Source organism: Melanostigma gelatinosum (genome assembly GCF_949748355.1).
Source record: "Melanostigma gelatinosum genome assembly, chromosome: 13".
Taxonomy (NCBI): Eukaryota; Metazoa; Chordata; class Actinopteri; order Perciformes; family Zoarcidae; genus Melanostigma; species Melanostigma gelatinosum.
Window position 1 is genome coordinate 20,736,703 of NC_136646.1, and position 17,181 is coordinate 20,753,883.

At 46.0% G+C, this 17,181-nt stretch overlaps 2 protein-coding genes across 3 annotated transcripts; both read right to left on the reverse strand.

Moving 5' to 3' along the window:
* Nucleotides 1-43: 43 nt before the first annotated feature.
* On the reverse strand, nucleotides 44-4,110 carry LOC306786721 (uncharacterized protein; the record flags this gene model as incomplete). Its single annotated transcript, XM_079281567.1, has 7 exons — nucleotides 4,096-4,110; nucleotides 3,828-3,997; nucleotides 3,035-3,197; nucleotides 2,890-2,949; nucleotides 1,005-1,045; nucleotides 219-628; nucleotides 44-72 (listed from the first exon to the last, which is right to left on the reverse strand). Exons 2-7 carry the CDS (start codon nucleotides 3,968-3,970, stop codon nucleotides 44-46), a joined length of 846 nt encoding a protein of 281 aa, XP_079137693.1. The 5' UTR covers nucleotides 3,971-3,997; nucleotides 4,096-4,110.
* Nucleotides 4,111-6,631: 2,521 nt separating this feature from the next.
* cd2bp2 (CD2 (cytoplasmic tail) binding protein 2) lies at nucleotides 6,632-16,722 on the reverse strand. 2 transcript variants are annotated; one of them, XM_079281908.1, is made up of 7 exons: nucleotides 16,697-16,722; nucleotides 16,249-16,327; nucleotides 9,290-9,431; nucleotides 8,755-8,912; nucleotides 8,091-8,673; nucleotides 7,921-8,006; nucleotides 6,632-6,870 (listed from the first exon to the last, which is right to left on the reverse strand). In XM_079281908.1, the coding sequence occupies exons 2-7, from the start codon at nucleotides 16,321-16,323 to the stop codon at nucleotides 6,760-6,762; spliced, it is 1,155 nt and encodes a 384-aa protein (XP_079138034.1). In that variant the 5' UTR covers nucleotides 16,324-16,327; nucleotides 16,697-16,722; the 3' UTR covers nucleotides 6,632-6,759. The 2 variants fall into 2 exon arrangements, with proteins under 2 accessions (XP_079138034.1, XP_079138033.1); XM_079281907.1 differs by having other exon boundaries at nucleotides 16,670-16,710.
* Nucleotides 16,723-17,181: the final 459 nt, after the last annotated feature.

A 17,181-nucleotide genomic window follows, 5' to 3' on the forward strand; every position in this document is an offset into this window, starting at 1 on the left:
TATCGAGGACCTAATAACGGACCCTACAGATCCGGAAACGTCCTCAGAAACAATGCAGGGTAAGGGGCGGCGCTGCAAAGGCACAGAATCAGGAGAGTTCTTTTCCTTTTGGCTTATTGCACATTCATCCGCCTGTTCAGAGCTGTGGGTTGGCAACTCTACATCGAACAATAATCTTTTTGAATATTTAAGAGCAACAGTTTCTGCGTTTGGTGCACCTTCTACTTCACTGAGCCTCTTCTGACTGTCATCCTCACTTTGTGCTGCTGAAGGAAACGCATCGCTTGGCTCCGAGTGTTCACCATCAGATGCTCTAGTGGGCTGCAGCTCAGGCTCATCGGGTTTGTCTGGAAGGTCCGTGCACGGTGGAGGACTATTAGCTCTGAAGAGATTAACAGGACGCATGACTATCTCTGTGAAACTGGCCATCTTGGAGTTGAATGACTGAAACAAGGGGCCGATCACCCATCCCTTTGGGGGGGACGCATTTTCAAAAGAGTGTCCAACAGCCAATCCCCCCCCACATGTATCCATGTCAGGTTGCGTGGCGTCAGGATTCTGTGTGGCATCGACAGCAAACTGCTCGACCACATCTTCTTCAGTCTCTGGGCTTCTCTGGTCGATTTGCCTAAAATAGTGAAAATGAAAACGGGAAATTAGACTTTCAAAAACAGAAATCACAAGACAGAATGTGTCATTATGTCAAATAAAAACACCTACATATAACTTTCTTGTGATATGGTGTGTATAAAACGTCTTTTATCAGGCCGACGTCTCTCTAGTTCTCCGTTAATAAAACGTCTTTACCACAGAACTGACATTGTAGCTCATATGGAAAACTACTCACAGACTCTGCTCGCAATGCTTCTCTAAGTTATTCGTAACTTACTTTGAATTCTGCTTTGTCACTTTTTGACCCACCTGCCGAACTCGTCACATTTTCTATTGATCTTTCCCAAACCGTCCAAACCCGCGGACGGTTCAACCCACACATCGTTACTTACTTATTTTGGCACTCTGCTGCAAAACTCGCATCAAACCCATCCTGAGAAAATAAATACATAAACAGTTTACAGTGGTTTTCAGGAAATGAAGCAGAGTTGTGCTACAAGCAATTAAACAACCAACAACAAACTCTAAAATGTTGCTTTTGTGAAAAAGCATTAAAGTCTCTTTTTCCATTTATAAAAAGAAAAGAAAGAAAAGAAAGTCGAATTAAATTTTGGTCAAATTTAAATAAAGCACTTTGCGTGAAAGAAAAATGTATTCAACATTTTTTTTAAAGGGTTCTTTTTAAAACAATTTGTTTGGTACATTGGAAACTATAACCAACTTATTTGATTGTTTATTCAGTCATTTGTGTGGATCCTGAAACACTGGTGCTGGTTCACCTCTACAATGAAGACACATGGCATCATGTATCCATCACGTTTATGCGCTACTGGGTCACACTAAGACACTCGATTGCTTGCCTGTGTCGGATGCAGAAGACCGTGAAGGGAGATTAAAATCACTCAATTAACCCTCGCTCACTGTACCGGTCTCCAATGTTGACATACACAGACGTAAAAGAACAGCTGCTGAACAAACAGATCAGTCACTGAAAGATATATTACATGAAAAATACCATTGCGGGCATGCAGACAGAGACCCAACAGAGACACAGAGGGTTTAGCGGAGTGCGGAACATCTAGAGCAGGGGTCTCTAACTGGCGGACCGCGGTCCGGATCCGGACCCAGACGCAGTTGCATCCGGACCCAGGACCTAAAATCGATATTTCGGAATCATACATATTAGGCAGCGAGTTTGTACTTTAACCGGCGCATCTTATTCAGCCGTTACGGTACTTGTTCAGCGGTGCAGGAAACACACCGACCAATGCGTTGTAAATCACGTCCCTGCAGCTCAGCCAATCAAATGAGTATTCTGACACGTTTTCTTACTCGAGCGAGGTTTTCACACACCGTGACACACGGGGGAGAGACGAGGAAATAGAAACAGAGCAGGAAAATTGCGCAAATCAGAGAGGTTATCTCACATGACGTTCTCCAAAAAGAGAAACGTGTTCAGAGAGAATATAATTTATAAGCAAGAATGAACAGACTCTTCTATGTTAATTCTTCCCACAGGCAGTGTGTCATATGTTCAGAAACCGAAACTATTGATAAAAGCGGTAAATGAAGCGCACTACGAGGCAAAGCACAACTCCTTTGAACAAACGTACCCACTCACATCTGAGATGAAGACACAGAAAACAAACATAAGAGCCCAAAATGATCAGAATCCTAACGCATGAATTCACTGACCAACAATGATGTTACAGAGAGGATAGAGCTGGAACAAGTGTTAATAACCACAGATGAAGCCCATGCTCACTCATTTCTCTTTTTAGATGACAAAAATATAATATTGTGGCTTTTTGATTGACATCACTTCACACCTGAATGAACTGAATTTAAAGCTGCAGGACAACTCAGTGAAATAAATTTTTCTAAAATGAATTACTTTATTTTAAGATGCACAGTCTTCAAAAGCTTTCTGTTATGTCAGTTATTCTTTAATCCAGCCATTATTTTACTTGAAATGAGAAGAACATTTATTTATGTATTATTTATAATCAATCCAGTTAAATTTGAAAACTTAGAATAATAATTTGTTAAAATATAATTGATGTCCTACTTTCTTTATTTGATTTGACAGTTGTTGACTACACATAGATGTTGTTACTACTACTAGGCTTCTTGAATACATGGCATACATGGCACTAAATAGCGCGGGTTAAATATTATTGTAATATTTCTGACCTTTGCCCGAGATTTTCTCAATCTGGACCTTTTGGAATTTTAGTTGAAGACTCCTGATCTAGAGCAACGAAAGACGCAACTGACCTCCTTTTGTTGCTCATGTTCATGCGGGTCTTCAACTCTTTGCTGCTTGGACTGCGACACCTACAAATCAGAGAGACGCATGAGCAGTGACTCGTCAGGTTATTGAAGAGGCCCTGAAAAAGACATTTTTAAGTTTAACTCCTACCATGTTTGCACCCTCTCTTTGTCTCTTTGTGGGGGCCAGATCCTGTCTGGGTGGTGTCTGGGCTGCTCTGTTGTCTGTCTTGCTCTGCTTCTTCAGGGTTTGTGGTCGGATCTCTTGAATGCGGCCACTGCTTCCATGTCCAGATATTCCATTTTTCGCACAGCTGTGAATCAGGAAGTCAAGTCAATATGCAGTATACGGAATTATCGTTAAGAAGTGACAGCTGATATGATAGCTGAGGCCACTTCATCCTTCATTTTAAAAACAGCGAAAGCAACAATCAGTGCCGGCTAAAAATGAGAAGATGCTCGCTGAATGTTTTGCACACTGCTCTTTTCTACATTCACATGCTCTGATTTTCCCTTTGGTACGCAGTACACTGCACAGCCTGGCCTTCAGCTGAGGTGAGACTGTTAACATCGACCACGTTATTTCACAATAAATGTTACAGGTTGCCTTCGTGTCTCCATTGGTGGCTGAAGACACTTTGGAAAAAAACAATGCAGTCATTTGTAATCGGGTGCCGAGACCACAATGTGTTTTGTAGACATCTAAATCTGCATGATGAACAGCAGCACACCAGATTTATTCCAATGGAGAAAATACATTTTCCTAATCTCAGCACTGATGGAAATTCACTTGTCTCAGACTTTTTCCGTAGAACGTACTTCTTGTGTGTCCTGAATCATTCAATCCATAAAAGGGGAAAAAACAGCAAGGAGGGGAGAAAACAGCAAGGAGGGGAATAAACACCTACAGCAAAAGAAAGCAAAAGGTGCCACAAGAACTATACCTGGGAGTGACGGTGGAAAGGGGGAGGAGAGGTGGTGGAGGTTCACTGTGGGAAGGTGCACTACAGAAACTGTTTGGGGGAATCGCATGTTCATCCATTGGACAAACTATCTGATGGAGGGAGTCAGAGGGACAAGTCAACATCCCATTGCGCTCTTTCTCTCTCCTTATCTGTAAATAACAACAACAGAAAAACAAACAAACATGCAGGGCATGAAATCACTATGAAAGGACTTCAAAAAAGGTCTTAAAAATGAAGCTTCACTTACTTTTCTGATCTCTGGGACGGCGGTTTATTCTGAAATGAGGAAACATCTTTTAATAAGTTCCTTTTCAAAATGGAAAAATATTCATCAGCATATATAACGTCAGGAAATAGTGAAAAAAGGCCCCTCACATACTTCTTAAACCCAAGGTGACTCACATACAACTAAAGAAAGCCCTCAAATCAGTTGGGAAGCTGGAATTAGGGAATTTGTTTTGTTTTTAAACAATAAGTTTCTGGAGGGTCATGACAAGGAATTAATTAAATGTATGGTGGAGGTTATTGGCCAACGTGAAAATGTTGGTTTTGATCCTTATTTAGGATTGAAGCAGTGATGCAAAACCAGAGACGACGTTTATAGTCAACATCAACACAATAAACATGTTGTGAGCTCTTGGTGAGTCATAGTTCACACACACTAACATGCACGTTAGTTACCGTTAGACTAGCTAATCATCTTGCTAACTAAACTGACTTAAAAACACATTTTATAGCTAATTGGATAGCAATGCATCTCAATCAAATGGAAGCGGCGGTTCGATTACAACTGCGCGAGGTCTAAATGCTGGAATGGACAGTTTCAAATTCAAAGTTTTAACGCGATATGTGAGCTAACGTATGTTAACATCAGCCAACGTCATTCTTCTGTTATTATCGTAAAAAATATTGTCAATTAAAAACACTTCAGCCACATCTGAGCGGAGCTTTACGGTGACTCCGTCAACACTGACGCTGTTATTCACACCGTGTGTAATATAACGCTACAGTTTCTGCACCGGGGAGTAGTCGTAGCCCCGGGGAGCTGTCATCTCTCCTAACGTTCGAGTGCTCTCTACGGGGTAACTAGACATACCCCGGGTTTAGCACGTTGGTTGCAAAAGGATATCAAGGCTGAAGCAAAGTAAACAAACTCACCAGAGCCGTTAACGTGGACCACGGGCTCGTATTCCGACCCTCACCGTAAACAAGGCATGCTGAACGGCGCCTCTACAGCGACTCTAATATGTATCCGTTTTTACGAATCCAACAACCAGACAGACGGATGGACCAATCACAGCGCGAGTTGCTTTCCCCCCGGAAAGTCTTGTTGAAATCTGACCAATCAGAGAAGACCTTGATTACGTCGTAGGTGGAAGGTGGCCAATAGGTGAGCGACGATAAACGGATAAATAAAAAAATGATAGTCTTCTTTATGTCCTCGGCTGACCTACTATCTTTAAAGCCCCTGAAGACCGACATTTAAAATAATTAATGGCGTTGGATGTTGACAACATTAATTAAGAGCACCTTATTCACAATAACATTATCACCAGTGAAAACGTTTTGTCACACAGATGATGTCACACTGATGGATTACTGAACGGGCCTACTGGGGTCCCAGGGCCTCGCAATGAGTGTTAACGTTTGTTGTTTTAAAGTATTCTACATCTCATACATTGATACAAAGAGACGCACAACTACCAATAGACCTCAACTGACTGAAGGACAGAAGACAACGTAACGTCTACAATGAGACACAAAACTATTTCAAACACATAAAACGATCACAAAGAGACACAAAATGACTACAAAGTGAAACAAAATGACTACAAACATGACTACTTTCAGTCCGGGGGTCTTGTCCTTATTTAAAAGGGGACCTTTTACATGTCTGGGCAGATTGTCTCATAACCCATCTATGATTAAACTACAGTTGCCTTGTAACTAAATTGTTATATTTTTTTAAACAAAATTGAATGGTAACTTATGTTGTATATAAAATATATTTTAGTCACACATTAAATTAAATCAAAGTTCCACAAGTCTAATTTTATACAAATCACTACTTTGGGTTGCAATTTACGATTATTGTTTGGTCTAAAACTAGAGCACATGATGATCAGTCATGAACCTGAAAATATTAAATTTGCTACAATGTAAGACAAATAGAAGCAGCATATTTTCACATTCAACAACCTGGGAGCTTGTTTAAAGTACTGTTATCTGTGCACTTTATTTGATCGTAAATTTTTAATTGTTTGCACTGCGTTGGTTTAATGTTAAGCACTATCCACCATGTAAAATTCCTCATACTCTGGCAAAATAAATGGTTCTGATTCTGATTAAGAGTTTGGTATTTTTGCTTGAAAAGTGAAGTAAATTAGGATTTATCGGATGTATCTGTGACTATATGCAAACTAGATATAATCTAATAACTATCAAAGGAGTCCGGCGGTGAATACGTGAAGCTGTGTTTGACATTTCTGTATTCTATTCACTGAGAATATGAATTTCTTTGCAGCATAAGTGCCATTCAATACAAGCTAGTACAGCAGTATATTTTCCTCTCAACAGTAGTAAGTACACAAGTGAGAAACACAAAGGAACAAAATATTTCAAATAAATGTATAAAATGCAAGTGTGTCAATGTTAAGTGGATCTTCACTAAATTATTAGAATTAAATGAGTTCTCAATGAGCCATAAATGATCCTCAATGTGATTTGGTTCTAAGAAATACAATAACAAAGAATGGAAAAAACGTCTGACAGCAACACCACATACATGAGTTATTTATTTAAAAACAATGTACAGAAAACAAAGCCCCTGCTAAAATGATAGATTTGACACCAAACAATGAAAACGTTTCATGACCATGACGGTTGCAATTGATTTTCTGCTGGACAGAAATCATGTATACAGCTCAAAATCGAGTCTCTTGGAGTTGTAGAACTGAGTTCCCTTCTGGTCGATCCTCTTGCAGTAAACGCCGGTGCTGAAGTAGCCTTCGTCCACCCAACCCTGAAAAACAGACAGTGAGAAGATTAAAACCCACCTGGCCAGATCTGATGTTAAAGCTAGAACCAGCCTGCAGCCCAATAACCTAGTAAACATGATGGCATTTACTAATAAAGGTACATAAGTATGGAGGAGAAAAGGAGTACCGGCACTGAAGCAAAGTACGTAATGTAATACTGTGGATGAGAGCAGCAGCAAAACGAAAATTAGAAACCTAAAAAAACCCATCATTATCAGTTTGAGTGTACGCTTCTTCAAAGAATAGTTTTGCCCTTAACTGTGTTGTCAAACAGCTGTTTTCAAAAGCAAAACTGAAGCCGTTATCAACGCTCTCTTCAAAACAACGAGACTGCTTTGACTCATTCTACCTTCAGAAGAGCTGCTGCTCTGCCGCTGACTCAAGCGGTTAGTTTGTTTGTGTTATTGTGTGACTTTGGTGAATCAGACCTAACACTTACAAATATCACGGTCACACAATAGCACAAACTAAAAATAGTGTCCATTTAAACTGATATTGATTTTTTTTTAGGTGTCTTAAATAGGTCTACAGCAGTGCATTGCTGCCGTGCCGGTACTCTACTGTGAGTAATACACCGAGTGTGGATAAGTACTATCCCTTTAAGTTTGTGCATGTACTTGATCATACTTTAAAAACACACACACATTTCTAATATGACCATAAACATAAAAACCTGAACTAGTTCCCCATTCCATACTTGAAAACATCACAAATAAACAAAAACGTTATTCTAAGAATGTAGTCCTTTATGAATATAAGTTCTGAGCTCTTGCCTTAACTATAACCACAATTTTCTATAACTATTTTTAAAGTTACTATTTTTCTTTCTTCACTTGTCATGTTTAAGATGACAAGCAGAATACCAAATCCATACTACATATTATTTCCAACAAACATATTCTGTTTTAAACGATCGTCAAGTATACTCAAAGAAGTTAGTACACGTCCTTATTTCCTTCCCTTTCGAGTGAGCATTTGTGGATGTCATAATCAAACTGGTACACACCTAAAAACTCAAGAACTGCATTGATTACCTGCATCTGCTGACTGGTAAAAGGGCCGAAAATCTCAGAATCCTCCTTGTTTTCCCATTTGTACTCCCACATCACTTCATCGCTCACTGAGAAGAAGACAAAACCGGATGAAACAAAACAAGATATTTTGTACTATTAAAGGAAAATGCATACAAGTAACACTACGCCACCTATTTTGTCTTCTTCGTCCTCCTTCGCTCTGCCTGTTTGCGTCTCGTCAAATTTATCTGCGAACATATCAAGTTCATCTTCTTCCTCTTCACCACCGTGGTTCTTCTCCACAGCTGGTCGCTTGCTGCTCATGCTCTTCATCAAGTAGGCCAGTTTTTCATACGTTTGCTGATAGATCTCAAACATCCCAGATCCGACCAATCTGTCAGCTAGTGATGTGAGCCTGTCGAGCTTTTCTGTATCCCGTTTGTTCTCCTCCGTGGGTTCACTCTCCTCCCTCAGCTTCCCCTTCTTCCGTCCTCCAAGGCCTCCTAACCGGCGGAGTGCTGTGGCGACCGTCTCCCCGGGCAGCAACAGTTCGACCACAGCTTCAGTGAGCTGGTGCTGAGTGAAGGACGCCAGCGGGTCCTCTGCAGGCTCCATCTCCTCCTCTTCGTCTTCTGCTTCGTCGTTTACTTTGCCTGCCTGCTTCTCTTCTCTCTGCTTCTCTTCCTCAGCCTCATCCTCGTCACCGGCTCTGCGTTTCCGTTTGGCTCCAAGACCTTTCTTCTTTTGCTTGAAAGGTTGTTCTTTTACTCTCACCTGGAAGAAGCAACTTACATTATTGCACATTGCTTGAAACGTTTTCAGACATGAATCAAAACGTCCCTGAAATACAATTACCCAATCAATGTTGTCAAGCCAGTTGTCTCTGATCTGTTCTTCCTTTTTGATGAAGTAGTTTCCCTCAGAGTCAAAGTATCCTTCCTGCATCTCCTCGTCCAGGTTGAACGGTGTGATAGAAACTCCCTCGTCATAGTCGATTGTCGCGCCCTCTTGGCCTGAAAACGTAGTTAATGTGGTCTCAGGTGAATTCATTACCGATACGACACGTTTCGGCAAAGCATCACCTTGCTACTACTTTCATGGCACTTTTATGTTGCACAAGTGGACAAAAAAATCTCCAGTGGCAAAGAATTCAGGCCCTTCCTGTTAAGAGCTTGCTTCCTCAACGCTTAATTCAAATTTGCATGATTGGGAATCACATAGGTTTATACTTGTGAAGATCTTGTACATATATAATCATTCGTGTATGTGGATGTTTGTATATTCAATAAGTGTATATTTGAAGTAATGCATGTTATATTCAAGAAAGCAATACCACCTCTCTGCCATCTATCACTTCATAGTTACAGTTCAAATGTTTAAGTATACGTACCCTCCACGTCATCACTGGCCAGAATATCGTATTTGTTGCTGCTGCTGCTGCTTTTCGTCTCTTCCCCTTCATCCTCTTCGTCGCTATCAAGGGAATGTTTGCCCTTAAACCTGGAGCCTGGTCCACTCACAGCCTCGCAGATCTGGTTCAACAGTAGGAAAAGAAAAGTAAATATAACATTAAAAGTTTGTGGCAGCCGGAGGGGCAACCCCAGAGGGGCAGTGATAGAGGGACGATATTGCCTGACATGGAGGCGGAGCCCCCATGTCAGGGAAGGGAAAAGAGCGCCAAACCACCATCAGCCCAACAAGCAACACCTGAGGAGGAGAGACGAGGGAGCGACCACACCCTATCAGAGGAGGAGGAGGGGACTACAAAAGGGCCCAGGCAACAGGAAACCGGGAGAGAGTAGGAGTGGAAGAGGAAGCAGAAGAAGTAGCTAAACAGAGAAACCCTTGGAGAAGACTGCCTTACCCCTGGATCACCCTGGAACGTCTGACTACCCGCCCGGCTCACGACCCCGGCCTGTACGACTACCCTGCTCCTGCCCGCGCCCTGGACCGTCTGAGGAATACCCGCTGTGCACCGACCCGTGGAATTGGACCCCGACCCTCCCTCTGGAAAACGGACATTGTGTTCTTGAGTGTCTATCCTACCTCTTTCCCCTCTCTACCTTCAGTAAAAACCTCACTTGAACCGTTTATCTGCCGACTGGTTGTGTTTATTGGTCAGTGTTGTCGTGAAACCCCCTGTCCACCCCGGGGGCTGTCACAACTTGGTGGAGAATGTGGGCACTACCCGGTTCTGGCAACGCTGACCGATAGACCAACCGACCCAGTAAGCATGGCCACCCCGGTGCCATTTCAAGAGCTGCTAGCGGGGCTAATCGCTAGCAACCAAGAAACCCAAAAGCGCCACGAACAAGCCATGCAAATACAAATGCAAATCCTCCAATCCCAGCAGCAACAACAATACCAACAGCAAAGCCAAATGGAGAAATATATGGAATTGCAAACAGAACGCGCGGAGGCCATGCAAAGCGAAATCAAGGGCATGTTACAGAACCAACAGGAGCAACATACCGTGGAGAGAGCCAATCCAGCGCGCTTCCTGCTCAAACAAACGGCAGCGGACGATGTTGAAGTTTTTTTCCAAATATTCCAGACAACGGCACTCCGCGAGAAATGGCCAGAAGATCACTGGGCAGAGTTAATAGCCCCCTTTTTGATCAATGAAACGCAGGTAACGTATCAGGACTTAGAGCGCGCTGGAAAAGTTGACTTCCGGGTTTTGAAAGCGGAAGCGTTACAGCGATGCGGGGTCACGCTGTTCTTAAAGGCCCAACGATTTCATGACTGGTCATATGACGCCTCACTTTCTCCGCGAGCCCAGATGCATGAGATAAAAAGGATCACGACGGCCTGGCTACACGCAGAGCCAACCGAGGTGTCGCCCACCGATCGCGTGGTCATGGACAAATACATCCGATCACTCCCGTATGAGGCAAAAAAATTGGCAGGCCAGAGAAACCCCCGAAACATCGAGGACCTGGTGGAAATAATGGAGGGTTACCAAGCCGCACAAGCTTTAGTGCGTGGGGGAAGAAACCAGACATTAGAGGGGCCCACCCGCAAAGAAAAAATTAAAACGGAGGAAAATAAATATGTGTCTCCCTCCTTCCCCCCAGGCTTTCCCCGACGTCGGCCGGCGTTTGGACAGGAAGAGAGGAGGTGCTACCACTGCGGCGAGATCGGGCACATCGCCTGGGGATGCCCTCACCGCCAGGACGCGCCCATGCCCACGGCCAGTGAGGGGAGTCGCCCATGCGGTTTGATTACAGGATGCTGGGCCACTCACGAGGACCACATGCCCCTCACCCCTGTCAAAGTCAACGGCCGCGACGCCTCAGCGATGGTGGACTCCGGGAGCGCCATTACATTGGTGAGACCCACGTATGCTCAGTACCCGCTCCTAACCGGCACCCGAGCGGTCACGTGCATCCATGGGGAGACCCGCGAATACCCCACCACCGCCCTAGAGATCTACACGACAAGGGGTAGATACATCGGCACTGCAGGAGTCGTGGAAGGACTCCCCGTAGAGGGGCTCGTCGGCCGAGACCTGCCCGTGTTCCAGGAGCTTTGGCGCAGCCTGGTGGTGAAACCAGGTACGACCCCTCCCCGAAAATACAAAAAAAAAGCCATCTGTGGGCTGGGGGAGGAGATCTCCACCGATCCCCTATCGGAAGGAGTCGCCAGTGCCGTGGCCCGGGCGTTGGTGGAGGCCACCCAACCCAACCCCGATGACGTCTATGCCACAGCCATCGAGAACGACGGACCCTCCAGCCCCAGTGAGCCCGAAGGAGAGGCGCCGCCCATCCCCGAGGAAGCAGATACCCCCTCCCTCGACGAAGAGGAGCTGGCCGGGCTGTTTCCCCAGGACCCGGAGGAGCCCATCTTACCCGGGCCCCTCACAGGGAGGTTTGGGACGGCCCAGTTGGAGGACCCCAACCTAGCCAACGCCCTTCGGCAGGTGGCCGCCGTAGACGGACGACCACTGGACGGGGTAAGAGACCTCCCTCCCACACATTTCGCCATATATAACGGGCTCCTATACCAGGTAGTAATGAGGGACGGGGCCCCCCTCAGGTTGTTACTGGTGCCACGTCCTTTTATACCCTCTGTCCTACAGTTAGCCCACTCCCATCTCCTAGGTGCCCATCTAGGAGTGGAGAAAACCCTGGAAAGGGTGAGGGCCAGGTTCCACTGGCCCGGAATAAAAAAGGCCATCGAAGATTACTGCCGGAGCTGCCCCGAATGTCAACAAGTGGCCCCACAACCCCATCACAGAAACCCGCTGGTGCCCCTGCCGATCATCACCGTCCCCTTCAGCAGGATCGGGATGGACCTAGTGGGGCCCCTACCCAAGACCAACAGGGGACACAGGTACATCCTGGTTATTGTTGATTACGCCACCCGGTATCCCGAAGCCATCCCCCTACGCTCCATGGCCACCAAGGGCATAGCCAGGGAGCTTGTGATGTTGTTTTCCAGGGTCGGAATACCGGAGGAGATTCTCACCGACCAAGGGACCCCGTTCATGTCTAGGATCATGAAGGACCTGTGTGGCATGCTGAAGGTGACCCAACTGAGGACGTCGGTGTATCACCCCCAAACGGACGGCCTAGTCGAGAGATTCAACCAGACACTGAAAAAAATGCTGAAAAAGACCATGGACCAGGACGGTAAGAATTGGGACCAACTGCTGCCATTCCTTATGTTCTCCATTAGAGAGGTGCCCCAGGCGTCTACAGGATTCTCGCCCTTCGAGCTCCTGTACGGTCGACGACCCCGGGGACTACTCGACCTGGCCAAGGAAGCCTGGGAACACCAACCCTCCCCCTACCGCACCATGGTGGACCACGTCGAGGAGATGAGGGTGAGGATGGCATCACTCTGGCCCATAGTCCGAGAACACATGGCCGAGGCACAGGCGGCCCAAGCCCGCGTGTACAACCGGGGAACACAACCCCGAGTGTTTAACCCAGGGGATCGGGTGTTGGTCCTGGTGCCCACGGCGGAATGTAAGTTTTTAGCCCGATGGAGGGGACCGTATGAAATTATGGAAAAATTGGGGCCGGTAAACTACCGAGTCAGGCAACCAGGTCGAAGGCACCCGACGAAGATCTATCATGTTAACCTTCTCAAGAAATGGGTGAGTAGGGATGCCATGCTCTGTTTCTCTCTCTCTACAACCCCAGGAAAAACGGAGCCCGTCGAGGTACCCGTGGGAGAAGAGTTGACCCCCCGGCAGAAGCAGGACGTCCGGGAAATGGTGGATCGGTTCCGAGACGTGTTCTCCCCGGACCCCGGATACACCACACTGGTGCAACACCGGATAATCACCGAGCCCGGGAAGAAGGTAAAACTAAGGCCGTACCGCATCCCCGAAGCCCGCCGGGGGGCGATAGAGAGAGAGGTACAGAGTATGCTGGAGGCCGACATCATCGAACCCTCGACTAGCGAGTGGTGCAGCCCTATAGTGTTGGTTCCGAAACCAGATGGCTCAGTCAGATTCTGTAATGATTTTAGACAGCTCAACGCCATCTCAAAATTTGATGCCTACCCGATGCCCAGGGTGGACGAAATGATAGAGCGCATCGGGAGGGCCAGATACATAACCACCCTCGACTTGACTAAAGGCTACTGGCAAGTGGCAGTGGCCCCCGAAGACAGGGAAAAAACGGCCTTCACTACTCCCATGGGCCTGTACCACTATAAGAGGCTGCCGTTCGGTCTCCACGGAGCCCCCCCACGTACCAGAGACTGATGGACCAGGTACTTCGTCCCCATCGAGAATACGCGGCAGCCTATCTGGACGACATCGTCGTACACGGGGAGGAATGGGGGGCTCACCTCCAAAGACTGGACGCAGTCCTGAAAGCTCTGCGAGGGGCGGGGCTGACAGCCAACCCCAAGAAATGTCGCCTCGGCCTCCGGGAAGCTGACTACCTGGGGTACACCATCGGCCGCGGCTGCGTCAAGCCCCAGGTAGGAAAAGTCGACGCGATCCGGGAGTGGCCCCGCCCCCGCACAAAGAAACAGGTACGAGCCTTTATTGGGCTAGCTAGCTACTACCGACGTTTTGTTCCCCAGTTCTCTGCCCTTGCAGCGCCCCTGACGGACCTCACCAAAAACCGGCTGCCAGATCGGATCGTCTGGACGGCAGAGACCGAGGACGCCTTCGAGAAGCTGAAGGAAGCACTGTGTTCCGAACCAGTGCTGGTGACCCCGGACTTTACCCAACCGTTGGTGGTACAGACGGATGCCTCCGAGACCGGGGTGGGTGCCGTCCTGTCCCAGCTGAGGGATGGAGAGGAGCACCCAATCACGTACGTAAGCAGAAAACTGTTACCTAGAGAAACAAAATACGCCACGGTCGAGAAGGAATGTTTGGCCATCAAATGGGCTCTGGGGGAACTGAAGTACTATCTGCTGGGACGGCACTTTACCCTGGTCACGGACCACGCCCCCCTGGTATGGATGTCCCGAGCGAAAGACAATAACGCCAGGGTCACCCGCTGGTTTTTATCCCTTCAGCCGTATGCTTTCTCTGTTGTCCACAGATCCGGGGCCGCTCATGGAAACGCGGACGCCCTGTCAAGACGGGACGCCCTAGGTTCCTGGAGCAGTCCTCCCCCCAGGTCGGATTTAAGGGGGGGGGTATGTGGCAGCCGGAGGGGCAACCCCAGAGGGGCAGTGATAGAGGGACGATATTGCCTGACATGGAGGCGGAGCCCCCATGTCAGGGAAGGGAAAAGAGCGCCAAACCACCATCAGCCCAACAAGCAACACCTGAGGAGGAGAGACGAGGGAGCGACCACACCCTATCAGAGGAGGAGGAGGGGACTACAAAAGGGCCCAGGCAACAGGAAACCGGGAGAGAGTAGGAGTGGAAGAGGAAGCAGAAGAAGTAGCTAAACAGAGAAACCCTTGGAGAAGACTGCCTTACCCCTGGATCACCCTGGAACGTCTGACTACCCGCCCGGCTCACGACCCCGGCCTGTACGACTACCCTGCTCCTGCCCGCGCCCTGGACCGTCTGAGGAATACCCGCTGTGCACCGACCCGTGGAATTGGACCCCGACCCTCCCTCTGGAAAACGGACATTGTGTTCTTGAGTGTCTATCCTACCTCTTTCCCCTCTCTACCTTCAGTAAAAACCTCACTTGAACCGTTTATCTGCCGACTGGTTGTGTTTATTGGTCAGTGTTGTCGTGAAACCCCCTGTCCACCCCGGGGGCTGTCACAAGTTATACAGGCATCCCTTTTCTTGCTTGATTTATTGACTTGTTTCCGTGTCCTAACAACACCGTCATTGATTTAGCTTCATGGCCGGCCACCTGTCCATGTGCTCATTTAAAAAGACTCGCAGTGTGACGGGTAAAGAGTGTAATTCTGCATGTTCAAGTCATCAGGGACAGGTGCTCCGAACAAGCCCCCATAAAGGACAGGACAGAGGATCCGGCACCTGTCTAAAGCATTCAGCAAGAACAGGCAAACATGACAAACTCCTCCTGAGAGATACTTTCACTTTGATGGCGATCAAGCAGATCTTCAGAAGTCATTACTACAATCTGTATCGGCCTCACTGGACCAAAAGGCAATCTGGTGCTGTTTGTTAATGTCTTATAAAAGGTATTTAGTTTCACCTGTGACCATTTAGTTGCCAAATTATATGGTTGCAGTGGTGGAATGTAACTACCGGTAAGTACATCTACTCAATAACTTTTTACTTCTATTCACCACATCTCAGAGGTAAACATTGTACTTTTTGCTCCACTACATCTGACAGCTTTAGTTACTTCTCAGATTATAGTTTTTTAATCCCCTTTCTATTCAGTGAAAACCTCATAATTCCAGCTGTATTGATGTTGAATATTTGGGATAAACTTTATGCGTTAATAAACTATTTACAAAGCCTCTTGGATCAGCTGGAAAATGCATCGCCACAAAGCTGAAAACCCGGCTGTTTGTCTGAGCTTATGAAGAGTTTACTTTCTAGAGATGCATGGTTCCCACAGGACAGCGACGCTACAAACATATGATGATCTCATAGGATATGATGCATTGCTGTGGATTAAACAATGCAACAGCATATAAAGTAGTTCAAATGAGCACAACTTTAAACATGTGACATTAATGCAGCAGTAATAGTATTCACTGCACAATGACTACTTTTCTATCCATACTTTAAGTACATTTTAATGACAATAACTTACTTTCATACTTTTACATAAGTACGGTTTTGAATTCAGGACTTTTACTTGTGGTGGAGTAGAGTCTGAATACTTCTCCCAGCAATGATTGTAGGGATAGTTACATCTATGCAGCCCTACTAACTAGTTAACTAACGTTAACTAACCAGTGATGTACTTAGATGTCTCGTGCTCACGTTACCTTTTTGTTTGGGAGCTCGTCATCCAGCTCTATCTCTTCGTCCCCGTCCTCAAACGTAACTTTTCTCTTCGGCATGGTGCTACACGAGGGAAGACAGGGTCTCTGTTATTACTCACACGCTGCTAACGTTGTCTTTGTGATATTAGTTTCGTGGCTTAATAACACGTCCACACAGTAGGTTCCTGTTACGTTGTGAATATGAGCGGTTAACACACAGCTCGTGTTAGCTTTGTTGCTACAAATGTTAGCCAACAGCAGCAGCGCATGCAGAGCAAGTAAAGCATTTATCACACTGCAAACTCATGTTAGAGGCGAGGTTACGTTTAGTTAACTCGTATAATACACCCTGTATATTACGTTGGTGTGGAAATATACAAACAAGGCAAACGCATCGATATTTAGCTGGAAAGTGTGTCAGGACCTGATCAAAATAATTCAAACGACGTACGTTTTCGTTTCTTCTTCGTCTTTTCGTTTTCTTCTTCTTAATGTCTGCACTTGTTAGTAAACAACGACAAGACGCATTACCGCCACCACCTGGTGAGAAGTGTAGATCGGATATGTACCACACGTTTAAAATCACAAATAAAAATCTTGCATTTAAAATGTTACTTACGTAGTTGTGCAAATGTTTTACAAGCAAATTATAGTTAGACTTGGCCAAACGTCTGAGTCACTATTTTCTATTCTGTCACTACACAACAACTATGGAAGAAAGACTCGGCATGGTTTTATTGGTATTAGCCAGACTTTATTACAGTTATTGTCATGATAAATGCAATTTGTAATATTTGACTGGAGTTCTATAATTCAGTGTATTTGGAGTAACGGTATGTTCCTGTTTATCAGTTACTTGGGGCGACACTGACACCTGCTAACTCTGGCGGAAGAAGAATTGTGGTAACTTAGGTTAAGTAAAAAATATCACATACA